General features: G+C 38.7%; 1 protein-coding gene across 1 annotated transcript in view; it reads right to left on the minus strand.

Annotated features, from left to right (window-relative positions):
* The window catches only part of HEPHL1 (hephaestin like 1), a gene marked incomplete at both ends in the record, with an annotated part of 91,379 nt that overhangs the window by 40,009 nt on the left and 36,736 nt on the right, over positions 1–14,634 (minus strand). The window contains 4 exons of the mRNA XM_082660562.1: positions 2,638–2,849; positions 4,439–4,570; positions 4,715–4,854; positions 13,553–13,721. Coding sequence (XP_082516688.1) covers positions 2,638–2,849; positions 4,439–4,570; positions 4,715–4,854; positions 13,553–13,721 — 653 coding nt within the window. The remainder of the gene's footprint in view (positions 1–2,637; positions 2,850–4,438; positions 4,571–4,714; positions 4,855–13,552; positions 13,722–14,634) is intronic.

Here is a 14,634-nt window from a genome sequence, read left to right on the forward strand (position 1 = left end):
ACCACCCTATACAAAACAGTCACTCATCTTCCATCCTGTCTGCAAACTCACTCACTTTACTTTACCACACTTTACTTTTCTTCATAGCACTTATCTCCACCTGAAATTATATTTTATTTATGCACTTATATTTTCTGATGTTGTCCCACTTCAATGTAGGTTTTGTGAGAGTAGGGAAGTTTTGGGTCCCTCTCTGTATCCCCAGCTCCAACAAAAATGACTGGAAAAGTAGGCACTCAATAGGTGTTTTTGAGTGAAATAATGAATTCATGTAATCCATGGACTTTGCTATGTTATGTTAATTTGAGTTGATATTCAGGGGTTACCTCCCACTGTGTATATTCCTAATCCATCTTTTTTGAGCATGTCTGACCAAACAACATCTTGAACTGCTGAAATCTACTTTTCTTTAAAGCTGAACCAGAGAGGTAACTGTATTTTCTGTCCCTCAACCATCTTCCCTTCTTTAATGTGCTCCCTTCCAATCTACCCTTCATCCTGCTGCCTGCTCCAGAAGGATCCTCAGCAGTGCCATCTGATCATATCTCTCTATTTAATCTGGAGAATACAATCTAAACTCACAGTGATCAGTCCCCGCCTACCTGTTCAGCCTCATCTCTCAACCCTTCCCTCCTGGCACTTGAACCGAAGTAAGGCCAAGATCCTTGCAGCAATCTGAACTTGCTAGGTTCAGCAAGTCTCTGTCCTTTATGTGTGTACCCCCTCAACTTTGATGGTCTCCCACTGTAATCCAACTTCAAGGGTCAGCTTAGCTGTCCCACCCCTGTGAAGCTTTAACTCTTCATTGAAGATAAGGGTATTCTTTGCTTTATGTTCTTACTATACCTTATGTACACTTACTGCTTTTATCACATGGTGTTTTAGAAAGCAATAATTTAAGATCATTGGCTATGGAAAGAAACAATATAGGCTTAAAATTTTTCAAAATACAATATAAAAAATTGGGGGGGCAGACAAGGGGTCAAACATATTTTAAAAGATCTTGGGTTCTAGTGCCATTCTGCTTACATGCTGTGAAAACTGGGACAAATGACTTGTCTTCTCTAAGTCCTAATTCCCTCATTTGCAAACTGAGGATATGAGTAGTCCCTACTTCATGTGTTTTTGGAAGGTAAATTAGATACTATAGGTAAAACACTCAAAACAACATCTGGCAAATACTAAGTACTCAATGTTAACTGTTATTAACTGTGATTGCAATTGTCCACAAGATTAGAAGGAACCATTGAAAGGAGTTCACTTGAAGAATCTCATCATCTGAGAGCTATTTGGAATGTAATTGGGTCTATAAAAGTGGGATATTAGCCCAGGAAGTTAGAAGGTAAGTGATAGGACCCTGTGTAATGATTAATTTTATGTGCCAACTTGACTGGGCTATAGGGTGCCCAGATATTTGGTCAAACCTTATTCTAGCTGTTTCCATGAGGGTGTGCTTGGATGAGATTAACATTTGATTCAGTAGACTGAGTAAAGCAGATTGCCCTCCTTAATGTGGGTGGGCCTCAACCAACCAGTTGAAGGCCTTAGCACAACAACAAAAAGTCTGACCCCCTCACAAGTAAATGGGGATTCCTCCTGCCTTTGAACTGGAACAACAGCTTTTTCCTGCCTTTGGACTCAAACTCAAACACAGGCTCCTCCTGGGTCTTGAGCCTGATGGCCTTTTGGGTCTCCGGGGTCTCTTTCTGTGACTCACCCTGCAGACCTTGAAACTTGTCATCCTCCATAGTCATGTGAGCCAACTCCTTATAATAGTTTTCTTTCTATCTATATACACATCCTAATGGTTCTTTTTCTCTACAGAACTAGGATTGATGCCAAATATTACAAAATATACCATTTAAATAAATAGCTTGCTGTTTCTGCTTGGTAAAGTAATTTAAAATGGTTAAATGGCTGGCTTTTCCTTTTTTCATCAATGTGTTTAATATCATGCAGACATAGCTTGAAATGCTACGCTTTGCCACACTAATCAGTGTGGCTTAATCGAAACTTCTAAGTTGGGACTTGCAAGAAACAATCTACTTGCTTTCTAGTTCCTTTGGTCATAGTGACTAATTTCCAGATTATAGTGGTGAGCTACAGGGGTTCTCAAACTTGGCTGCACATTGGAGTCACCTGGAGATTCTGATTTAATTGGTCTGGAATACCTGAATAAAGGATGTTTACAAGGTCCCCAGGTGATTCCAATGTGTGGCCAAGTTTGAGAAAACTTGCTGCCCCAAAATATCCCAATTTGCATTTCATATAGATCTCTGAAACTTCTAGAATCAAAGCAATGCACAGGGAAAGAGACCCACCAAATTCCAGCCACAACAAGCAGAAATCCTGGTTTTCTACTTGGGCATATGTAACTTTCAGATCTTAAATTTACATTTAAGATCTGAAAATTAAAATTTTAATTACATTAAAATTACCTTAAATTAAAATTCAGATGTTACATTTAGGAAAAACAAAATAAAATAAAATCCTCATTTAGTAGAAGTCAATTTCACGAGCAATGAGGAAAAATCACTTTTTGTAACTGACTCTTTATTAATATTTACTCTCTAGCCATATTACTGATCTCTCTCACATACAACCCTGAGAAAAACTTGGTGACCTTTGATGGCCTACCTGTGTCCCATCAGCATTGAGAATGCCCTTCTTACAGACTAGCAAAGGCCCTACAAGGCCAGAGCTGGTGTCGTTGATTGGCTCAACAGCTGAGAAGTAAAGATAGGTCAGACAGGGGGGATCATCAGCTGTTGGGCTTATGCTTTCAGGCACCGTCCACCTGTATGTGAAAGTTTCACCTGGCTTAACGTGTGCCCCTGGCTTCAGAAATCCTGAGGAGATAAATGAAACAGTTATTCAAAGCAACAGCCAAGAACACTAAACTTGTCACACTGGGTCTTCCAGCCCTGGTATGTCTCTCTCTGATGATGTACTTTGTGGAAGGACAGTTATTTTCACTGTATCCTACCAGGGAGGCCACTGCCACAATCTGCTGTTTCATGAGATAGAAGCTTATATCAAAGGATTATCTTCTTCACAGATTACATTTAAGACCTTCACAGATACTACTTCTTACTCAATTACCAGGTTTAGCAAATGTTAGAAGAGCAATAATTGCCCATTTATATATTAATATATAAATGTAAATTCATAAAATATCATTGAGTACCTTCCATATGGAATATATTATACTTGACCTTGCAGAAGATACCCCAATAAGTTAAACAAGAGACCTATCTTTAAAGAGTTTGAAATCTAGAAGGTTGAACTAGGAATAACCCAAATAACTACAAGTTAGAGGAGGTAAGCGAAGGCCCAAGGTAACGAAGCTGATAAATGGCAGGTCTGGGATTCAAATTCAGGGCTGTCTGATTCCAAAGACTTTGCACTTAGCCCTCACATTATATTGCCAGATGAACACATTGAATCTCTCCAACTAGACTGGGGCCAGAGACTTTCTGTATCTTGTCCAGAGCCTGGCAAAAAGGTGCCCAGTAAGTTTTCTGAATTAAACAATAGAAAATGTGGACATTTGTGCTGTCACTAGTGTTCTTCCTGCACACACACAAAAGTCATTGTGAGCATTTTGACCAAGGAAGAGACTGCAGGCACAGGAAATGTTGCTGCAGCAGGGGGAGGAGAGGGTGGGTGTAGAGAGGGGGAATACTCCCTCCATTCCTTCCTTCTCTGTCCCCTCCCCATCACCTGCTCTGGACTGTGACTGGCCTCATACTTGGGCATGAAGAAGTAAGTATCCCAGGAGTCATGATGTCTGTTGTAGTGATGGGGAAGGCTTCCAACGCGACCAGGAGTTTCCCAAAAGCAGTATAATGAATGGAAGGATAATTCCTGCAGCCACTGGGTAGAAGATGCCTTTATTACATGTAGAGAGCCTGTGCTACATACTCTGTGATTGGGAGAGGCCGTGTATGATGGTAAGCACATAATACTGGTTTTAAATAAATATTTGTCGATAGGGACAAAGCAAAGATCACGTGTAAGATTTTGATTTCAACAAAACATTGGAAATCAGAGTTCCCTTTCAGCCTTCAGCCACAGATCCCATCCAAATGCAGCAGAAAAGCTCTCCATCTTAGAGAAGTGGGGGTGACAGTGAAAGTAGATCACTTTGAGATTTATTACATTACTGAGGGAAAAGGAAAGGCATTAACACTTCCTAAGTACCTACTGTGGGCCAGACCCTGTCCTAAATTCTCTCCATCCTTTCCCAAAGCCCTATGAGGTGAGTGTCATTATCTGCATTTGATAGGTGAGAAGAATAAGGTTCAGAAAGTTGAAATAGCTGCTCAAGCTCACAGGGCTGGTAAGTAAAGGGACCAGGATTTGAACCAGGTCTGTCCAGTTCTAAGTCCTTTGCTCACTCATCCTGTTTCCTACCAAGGCTGAGGCTGGGGCTTACCATCTACATTTGGGGCTGCATCAGAGGCCTTGTCATAGATCACACCGTGAGGCAAAACACTGTAGACCTTGTCGGCTTTGTTAGCAAAGGTCACTAACAGAGTATCACCCACCTCTGCCTTGATGATGGGACCTAAGAAATATTAAGAGAAGGAGAGGTAAGAGGATGAAAAGAGGGAAGTGGATAGGAGCAGGAGAAGAGTCATTCCATGTTAGGTGTGCATGTCCTACTAAAACATTTCCCCTGTTCAAAACATGACAGATGGTTTCACTGTACCAAGAATTCCAAGGTGGGCTTCTGCCTCAGAGAGTCTTTTTCTTCGAGTAAAAGTTGCATCAACATACTCTATATACTGAGCCTTCCAATATTTTCCTCCTATTCTGTTGTCCCCTTGTGTGAAGTAGAGCTCAGAGTCACTGTGGAAAGAATAGGAAGTTGGCTGAGAGTACACCTCTGCATATCCACCAAGTGCCGTAATTATGGAACTTTATTGTACTGCCTTTAGCCCATTTATCCACCCTTATCTCCAGAAAAGATAGCACAGTCTTCAACAAAGTTCCCAGGAATAGTCAACCAGCCTTAAAAGTCTTCAGAAGCTGTTTGATGCTCAAGCTCTTTTCTCTCTTAGCCATTGTACTTTCTTCCCCAGAGGTCCAGCTACTGAAGAAGGCACAGGCAAACTCCTTCATTATCAATATTGGTGTCCCAGAATGGTGTCCTACAAAGTAACCAAGAGCTAACTGGTTTCTTTGCAGAATAAGCATCCCTCTATCTCTTGCTGATGTCAATATGAATAGACTCTGCATAGAGTATGCTCTGATATCTGGCATGATTAAGGAATGGAGCATCTAGTTAATCAAATAATTTAATCAATGGAATTACCATACAAACTATATACATGAAATACCAAATTTCAAAGTTGTGAAATACGATGATATAACATCCAATTAGTACTATCTCTATTCTATTTCTGTCAATCGTGCCGTCACTCTTGCAGATGTGCAGGCTTTGTCTTCTTTTTCTGCCTCAACTCCTTATCCTGTTCATCCTGACTTTGCAACCTTTTATTTTGCACCCTTCCTTTTCTTCACCTTCATTTCTCCATCTTTTCCTTTCCTTTCTTGCCACGGTCACAACCCCAGTACCTGCATGTCCTCCTCACCTTGTGCTTGGACCATTATATAAACCTCCTAACTGTGCACGCAGCATCCTCTATCTCACATTGGCTCACTCTTTTTTTACCTTTTTTAAAATTGCATTATTTGAATTTTTTTTTATATAGCAGGTTCTAATTAGCTATCTATTTTACACATATTAGTGTATATATGTCAGTCCCAATCTCCCAATTCATCCCACCCCCGCCCCCCGCAGCTTTCCCCCCTTGGTGTCCATACATTCAATTTTTTTCTCAGCATACACACCACTACTACATTAATCTTCAAAATAGTAATTTTTATTGTCATTTTACTTGCTCCAAAATCTTCATTTGCTTCCAATTGCCAATCAAGTAAAGTTCAAATGATTGGAGGACCTCTGCAATGGATATCCAGTTTACCCCAATTCTCTCTGCATTGCTCTATGTCAGTGCCCGTTCCCCATGCAAATCCCCCACACCAGGCATTCACTCTCTGATCTAATCACTCTGCTTTATGGCAGATGCTTTGCATTAACCCCTGCATCTAAAATTTCCCTCTCTTTACAATTCACTTATATAAATTCTACCATTCTTTAAGACCCTACTTAAGTTCCACTTCTTCTGTGAAATCTTTCTGGTTATCGTAGCTCTCTCTGAATGTGCAAAGAACTCACTGTCTGGACAACTCATCTAAATCTTATTTGTAACTTGCAAAATCACTTGTCTTCTCCTGTGCATTCAGCATCTTTCTCTACCTGAGATTGGGAACATTGTCTTAGACCTCCCTGGATCCCTTATGTCACTTAGTACATTGTGCTGTCCCATATTACATTAAATATTGATTGAATATAGCTTAATATTTCATATTTTATAAGGAGCTTCTGAATTCTGGAAGGCTTCTCAGAAATAATTTTCAATGTTAATTTTCATTATTTTGTTTATGGAGAAATACTGGTCAATAGAGAATGTTCATATCAAAGAGTTTTTCATATATGGTCCACACAAATTCTTTAGGCAAGCCTCAAGTGCATTGGTTTGGTGGAAGAATGAATGAATGAATGAAATTTACAATGAAAGAAACAAAGGGTATCTTATTGACCACAAAGACAATTTTTAAAACACTCCCTCAAACATTAAAAGGATTATAGGATAGATTCTCGCTGGGGATGCGGGCCCAGATGGCCACAGGAAGCCAAGGATACAGCATTACATTTAGTCTTCATGTCTCCATAGGCTCCTCTTGAATGTGACAATTTCTCATACTTCCCTCATTTTTGGTGATCTTGACAATGTTGAGGACTACTGCCCTTTCTAAACCCTCAGAGAATTCTGTTTCCATTGGCAGAAAGGGAAAAAGACAGTGGAGGAGCCACTTCAGATTCATAAAAACCCCAGCTTAGAGGAAGTAATATCTTGGAAAATTTTGAACATTAAATAATACATGCTACTGGATTGTGAGGGAAAGAGTGAATTTAAAGAGAAAGCTTGGGGGAGACCTTCAAGATGGCGGAGGAGTAAGACGTGGAGATCACCTTCCTCCCCACAAATATATCAGAAACATCTACATGTGGAACAACTCTGACAGAACACCTACTGAATCCTGGCAGAAGACCTCAGACTTCCCAAAAGGGTCTTCGTGCTCCAGTCGGGTGTCAGGCCTGTGCCTCTGAGGTGGGAGAGCTTAGTTCAGGACATTGGTCCACCAGAGACCTCCTGGCTCCACATAATATCAAATGGCAAAAGTTCTCCCATAGATCTCCAACTCAATGCTAAGACCCAGCTACACTCAATGACCAACAAGCTACAATGCTGAACATCCTATGCCAAACAACTAGCAAGACAGGAACACAACCCCCACCCCCCCATTGGCAGAGAGGCTGCCTAAAATCATACTAAGGTCATAGACACCCCAAAATACACCACCAGACACGGTCCTGCCCACCAGAAAGACAAGATCCAGCCTCATCCTCCAGAACACAGTCATTAGTCCCCTCCACTAGGAAGCCTACACAACTCACTGAGCCAACCTTAGCCACTGGGGGCAGACACCAAAAACAATGAGAACTATGAACTTGCAGCCTGTGAAGAGGAGACCCCAAACACAATAAGTCAAGCAAAATGAGAAGACAGAGAAACACATAGCAGGTAAAGGAGCAAGGTAAAAACCCACCAAACCAAAGAAATGAAGAGGAAATAGGCAGTCTACCTGAAAAAGAATTCAGAGTAATGAGAGCAAAGATAATCCAAAATCTTGGAAATAGAAAGGAGAAAATACAAGAAACGTTTAACAAGGACCTAGAAAAACTAAAGAGCAAACAAACAATGATGAACAACACAACAAATGAAATTAAAATTCTCTAGAAGGAATCAATAGCAGAATAACTGAGGCAGAAGAACAGACAAGTGACCCGGAAGATAAAATAGTGGAAATAACTACTGCAGAGCAGAATAAAGAAAAAAGAATGAAAAGAAGTCAGGACAGACTCAGAGACCTCTGGGACAACATTAAACACACCAACATTCGAATTATAGGGCTCGCAGAAGAAGAAGAGAAGACAAAGGGACTGAGAAAATATTTGAAGAGATTATAGCTGACAAATTCCCTAATATGGGAAAGGAAATAGTTAATCAAGTTCAAGAAGCGCAGAGAGTCCCATACAGGATAAATCCAAGGAGAAACATGCGAAGACACATATTAATCAAACTATCAAAAATTAAATACAAAGAAAAAATATTAAAAGCAGCAAGGGAAAAACAACAGATAACAGACAAAGGAATCCCCATAAGGTCAACAGCTGATCTTCCAGCAGAAACACTGCAAGCCAGAAGGAAGTGGCAGGACATATTTAAAGTGATGAAAGGGAAAAACCTACAACCAAGTTTACACTACCCAGCAAGGATCTCATTCAGATTCAATGGAGAAATTAAAACCTTTACAGACAAGCAAAAGCTAAGAGAGTTCAGCACCACCAAACCAGCTTTACAACAAATGCTAAAGGAACTTCTCTAGGCAGGAAACACAAGAGAAGGAAAAGACCTACAATAACAAACCCAAAACAATTAAGAAAATGGTAATAGGAACATACATATCGATGACTACCTTAAATGTAAATGGATTAACTGTTCCCACCAAAAGACATAGACTGGCTGAATGGATACAAAAACAAGACCCATATATATGCTGTCTACAAGAGACCCATTTCAGACCTAGTGACACATACAAAGTGCAAGTGAGGGGATGGAAAAAGATATTCCATGCAAATGGAAATCAAAAGAAAGCTGGAGTAGCAATTCTCATATCAGACAAAATAGACTTTAAAATAAAGACTATTACAAGAGAAAGAAGGACACTACATAATGATCAAGGGATCGATCCAAGAAGAAGATATAACAATTGTAAATATTTATGCACCCAACATAGGAGCACCTCAATACATAAGGCAAAGGCTAACAGCCATAAAAGGGGAAATCAACAGTAACACAATTATTGCAGGAGACTTTAACACCCCACTTTCACCAAAGGACACATCATCCAAGATGAAAATAAAGAAGGAAACACAAGCTTTAAATGATACATTAAACAAGATGGACTTAATTGATATTTATAGGACATTCCATTCAAAAACAACAGAATACACCTTCTTCTCACGTGCTCATGGAACATTCTCCAGGATAGATCATATCTTGGGTCACAAATCAAGCCTTGGTAAATTTAAGAAAAGTGAAATCATATCAAGTATCTTTTCTGATCACAATGCTATGAGACTAAATATCAATTACGGAAAAAATCTGTAAAAAATACAAATACATGGAGGCTAAACAGTACACTACTTAATAACCAAGGGATCACTGAATAAATCAAAAAGTACCTAGAAACAAAGGACAATGAAAACACGACGACCCAAAATCTATGGGATGCAGCAAAAGCAGTTCTAAGAGGGAAGATTATAGCGATACAATCCTACCTCAAGAAACAAGAAACATCTCAAATAGGCAACCTAACCTTACACATAAATCAATTAGAGAAAGAACAGAAAAACCCCAAAGTTAGCAGAAGGAAAGAAATCATAAGGATCAGATCGAAATAAATGAAAAAGAAATGTAGGAAACAATAGCAAAGATCAATAAAACTAAAAGCTGGTTCTTTGAGAAGATAAACAAAATTGATAAACCATTAGCCAGACTCATCAAGAAAAAAAGGGAGAAGACTCAAATCAATAGAATTAGAAATGAAAAAGGAGAAGTAACAAATGACACTGCAGAAATACAAAGGATCATTAGAGATTACTACAAGCAACTCTATGCCAATAAAATGGACAACCTGGAAGAAATGGACAAATACTTAGAAAAGCACAACCTTCTGAGACTGAACCAGGAAGAAACAGAAAATATAAACAGACAAATCACAAGCACTGAATTTGAGACTGGGATTAAAAATCTTCCAACAAACAAAAGCCCAGGACCAGATGGCTTCACAGGCGAATTCTATCAAACATTTAGAGAAAAGCTAACACCTATCCTTCTCAAACTCTTGCAAAATATAGCAGAGGGAGGAACACTCCCAAACTCATTCTACAAGGCCACCATCAGCCTGATACCAAAGCCAGACAAAATCCCACAAAGAGAGAAAACTGATATGAACACATATGCAAAAATCCTCAACAAAATACTAGCAAACAGAATCCAAAAGCACATTAAAAGGATTATACACCATGATCGAGTGGGGTTTATACCAAAAATGCAAGGATTCTTCAGTATGCACAAATCAATCAATCTGATACACCATATTAACAAATTGAAGGAGAAAAACCATATGATCATCTCAATAGATGCAGAAAAAGCTTTTGACAAAATTCAACATCCATTTATGATAAAAACCCTCCAGAAAGTAGGCATAGAGGGAACTTACCTCAACATAATAAAGGCCATATATGACAAACCCACAGCCAACATCGTTCTCAATGGTGAAAAACTGAAAGCATTTCCACTAAGATCAGGAACAAGGCAAGGCTGCCCACCCTTACCATTATTATTCCACATAGTTTTGGAAGTTTTAGCCACAGCAATCAGAGAATTAAAATAAATAAAAGGAATACAAAGCGGAAAGGAAGAAGTAAAGCTGTCACTGTTTGCAGATGACATGATACTATGCATAGAGAATCCTAAAGATGTTACCAGAAAACTACTAGAGCTAATCAATGGTTTTGGTAAAGTAGCAGGATACAAAATTAATGCACAGAAATGTCTTGCATTCCTACATACTAATGATGAAAAATCTGAAAGAGAAATTAAGGAAAGACTCCCATTTACCATTGCAACAAAAAGAATAAAATACCTAGGAATAAACCTACCGAAGGAGACAAAAGACCTGTATGCAGAAAAGCATAAGACACTGATGAAAGAAATGAAAGATGATACAAACAAATGGAGAGATATACCATTTTCTTAGATTAGAACTAGAACAAAAAATTTCACAATATGTATGGAAACACAAAAGACCCCAAATAGCCAAAGCAATCTTGAGAAAGTAAAATGGAGCTGGAGGAATCAGGCTCCCTGATTTCAGACTATACTACAAAGCTACAGTAATCAAGACAGTCCGGTACTGGCACAAAACCAGAAATATACATCAATAGAACAGGATAGAAAGCTCAGAGATAAACCATGCACATCTGGTCACCTTATTTTTGATAAAGGAGGCATAAACATACAATGGAGAAAAGACAGCTTCTTCAATAAGTGGTGCTGGGAAAACTAGACAGCTACATGTAAAAGAATGAAATTAGAACACTCCCTAACACCATACACAAAAATAAACTCAAAATGAATTAAAGACCTAAGTGTAAGGCCAGACACTCTAAAACTCTTAGAGGAAAACATAGGCAGAATACTCTATGACATAAATCACAGCAAGATCCTTTTTCACCCACCTCCTAGAGAAATAGAAATAGAAACAAAAATAAACAAATGGGACCTAATGAAACTTAATAGCTTTTGCACAGCAAAGGAAACCATAAACAAGATAAAAGGCAAACCTCAAAATGGGAGAAAACATTTGCAAATGAAGCAGCTGACAAATGATTAATCTCCAAAATTTGCAAGCAGCTCATGCAGCTCAATATCAATAAAAACAAACAACCCAATCAAAAATGGGCAGAAGACCTAAATAGACATTCCTCCAAAGAAGAGATACAGATTGCCAACAAACACATGAAAGGATGCTCAACATCACTAGTCATTAGAGAAATGCAAATCAAGACTACAATGAGGTATCACCTCACACCAGTCAGAATGGCCATCATCAAAAAGTCTACAAACAATAAATGCTGGAAAGGGTGTGGAGAAAAGGGAGCCCTGTTGCACTGTTGGTGGTAATGTAAGTTGATACAGCCATTAAGGAGAACAGTATGAAGGTTCCTTAAAATACTAAAATAGAACTACCATACGACCCTGCAATCCCACTACTGGGCATACCCTGAGATAACCATAATTCCCAAAGAGTTATGTACCACAATGATACTTCCAGCTCTATTTACAATAGCCAGGACATGGAAGCAACCTAAGTGTCCATCAACAGATGATTGGATAAAGAAGATGTGGCTCATATATACAATGGAATATTACTGAGCCATAAAAAGAAACGAAATTGAGTTATTTGTAGTGAGGTGGATGGACCTAGAGTCTGTCATACACAGTGAAGTAAGTCAAAAAGAGAAAAACAAATACCGTATGCTAACACATATATATGGGATTTAAAAAAAAAAAAAAGGTTATGAAGAATCTAGGGGCAGGACAGGAATAAAGACGTGGACGTAGAGAATGGACTTGAGGACATGGGGAGGGGAAGGGTAAGCTGGGACGAAGTGAGAGAGTGGTATGGACATATATACACTACCAAATGTAAAATAGCTAGCTAGTGGGAAGCAGCCACATAGCACAGGGAGATCAGCTCGGTGCTTTGTGACCACCTGAAGGGGTGGGATAGTGAGGGTGGAGGGAGACACAAGAGGGAGGAGATATGGGGATATATGTATAGCAGATTCACTTTGTTATAAAGCAGAAACTAACACACCACTGTAAAGCAATTATATTCCAATAAAGATGTTTTAAAAAAAGGATTATAGGATAATAGCAATACTTGTTGGTATCACACTGCACATTTTATAATGCTTTCACAGACATCTTTGCATATGATTCTACAATAAGAAGTCACAGGAGTCTGCATCCACTTAATGAATTGTTCGATTCAATTTGAAAAAATACTATATGCTGCGGGAGCCAAGAGAAAATTATTCAGGTGTCAGGGGAGGCTTTACTTAAGAGGTGACATTAGAATTAGAATTTGAAGGAAAAAATGGCATTATACTGGACAGGGAGAAAAAGGAATTCTGCGTAGAGGGGGCTTAAGTTATATCAGGCTGTCCTTGAGCCAAAAAGGTTAACCTTCCTTGACTAGTTCATCTCCAATGAAAGAGAGTCCTGCTGGGACTTCCCTGGTGGTCCAGTAGTTAAGACCCTGTGTTTCCATGTAGGAGGCACGGGTTGGACCCCTGGTCAGGGAACTAAGATCCCACATGCTGCGTGGTGGCCAAAACAAAACAAAACAGAGTCCTGCCATATTCCCTTTTCAAAACTGTCTGCTTCATATGTGCAAGCACCTTACTCTCTTCTCTGTCAGCTTAGTATTTCTCATGGCATTTAACGCTGCAGCTTGCACACAGCAGATGCTCATAAAATGTTTGATGAATGAATGAATCTAGTGCTTTGATTTAGCCAGCAAATCATGAAGCAATAAATACTCCTCCATGTCTCAGCTGTACACATTACAGGGCTCAGAGCTCCTTAAGTGAAGCCATTATGCTATCTATGCAGTATATGCTCATAAGAGCAGTGCCTAGCCTACAAATGAGATCACAGCGAAAAGCCTAATAGATGCCTCTCTTATGAGAGACTTAGCAACACCAGCAAAGAGAGCTTACCTGCCAGAGGCATTTAGGGGAAGACCACTGAATTTGTTATAGCCTTGAGGACCATAATCCCAAAGAATTTTTTCAGCTGCTATAAAATAGTGCCTCTGTTGACCCTTCATCTTGGGGTGAAAAATACCACTTTTGCAGTTACCAACATTGTATTGCCCCAGCATGCCAGCTGCAGAAGACAGGAAAACCATGAGCCAAGGTATAAATGATCCGAAAGAAATCATACAGGAAATGAATGATAGATTTGACTTCATGAACATTTAAAACTTTTGTACGGAAAACAGGACCGTAAACAAAGTTAAAAGTAAAAAATAAACAGTGGGTAGGGGGATATTTTAGCACATATTACAAAAGATTAATATGTAAATACCTTTGATAAATAAGAAAGAAAAAAGTAAATATCCCAATAGAAAATGTGCAAGGGACATTTATAGGTTATTCACAGAAGAAATACTACTGACCCATGAACAAATGAAGAAAAAAGAAAAGTTCAACCTTAATAGTAATCAAGTGATACTGTTGTTCATTTATGAGATTGGTAAAGACCAGAAAGACTAGTAATTATCAGTGTTGTCAGATGAACAGGGAAAAAGGAATGCTCACACACTATGAGTGAAGAGTAACAATTTCTAAAGGAGCATTCGGCCATATATGTCCATAGCTTAAAAAAATTAAACTCTTCAACCCAGGAATTCTAAATCTAGTAGTTTTTCCAAGGAAATGTCAGACAAAGTACAAACATTTCTATAAATTGATGTTTATGAGTGTTTAGCAAAAAATAGGGAAAATATAAGTGTTAATAAAGACTGTTGGTTAAGTAAATTGTAATCTCCTTACAAAGGACACTGGAAGGATTAACAATGATGTAGTAGATCTATATTCACTGACATATAAATTTATTTCTGGTATATTAAAAAGTGGAAAAGGGCAGTATTAATAGATTGATTTCATTTTATATATAACATAAGCATTTATATATTAAGGTCTAGAAAATAGGAAGGATATTCATCAAAATGTGACACCATTATCTCTAGAGGTAATTACTAATTTTAAAATTGAATTATACGTATCTTCTAATTTTT

This window comes from Grampus griseus, assembly GCF_964374135.1.
Source record: "Grampus griseus genome assembly, chromosome: 8".
Taxonomy (NCBI): domain Eukaryota; kingdom Metazoa; phylum Chordata; class Mammalia; order Artiodactyla; family Delphinidae; genus Grampus; species Grampus griseus.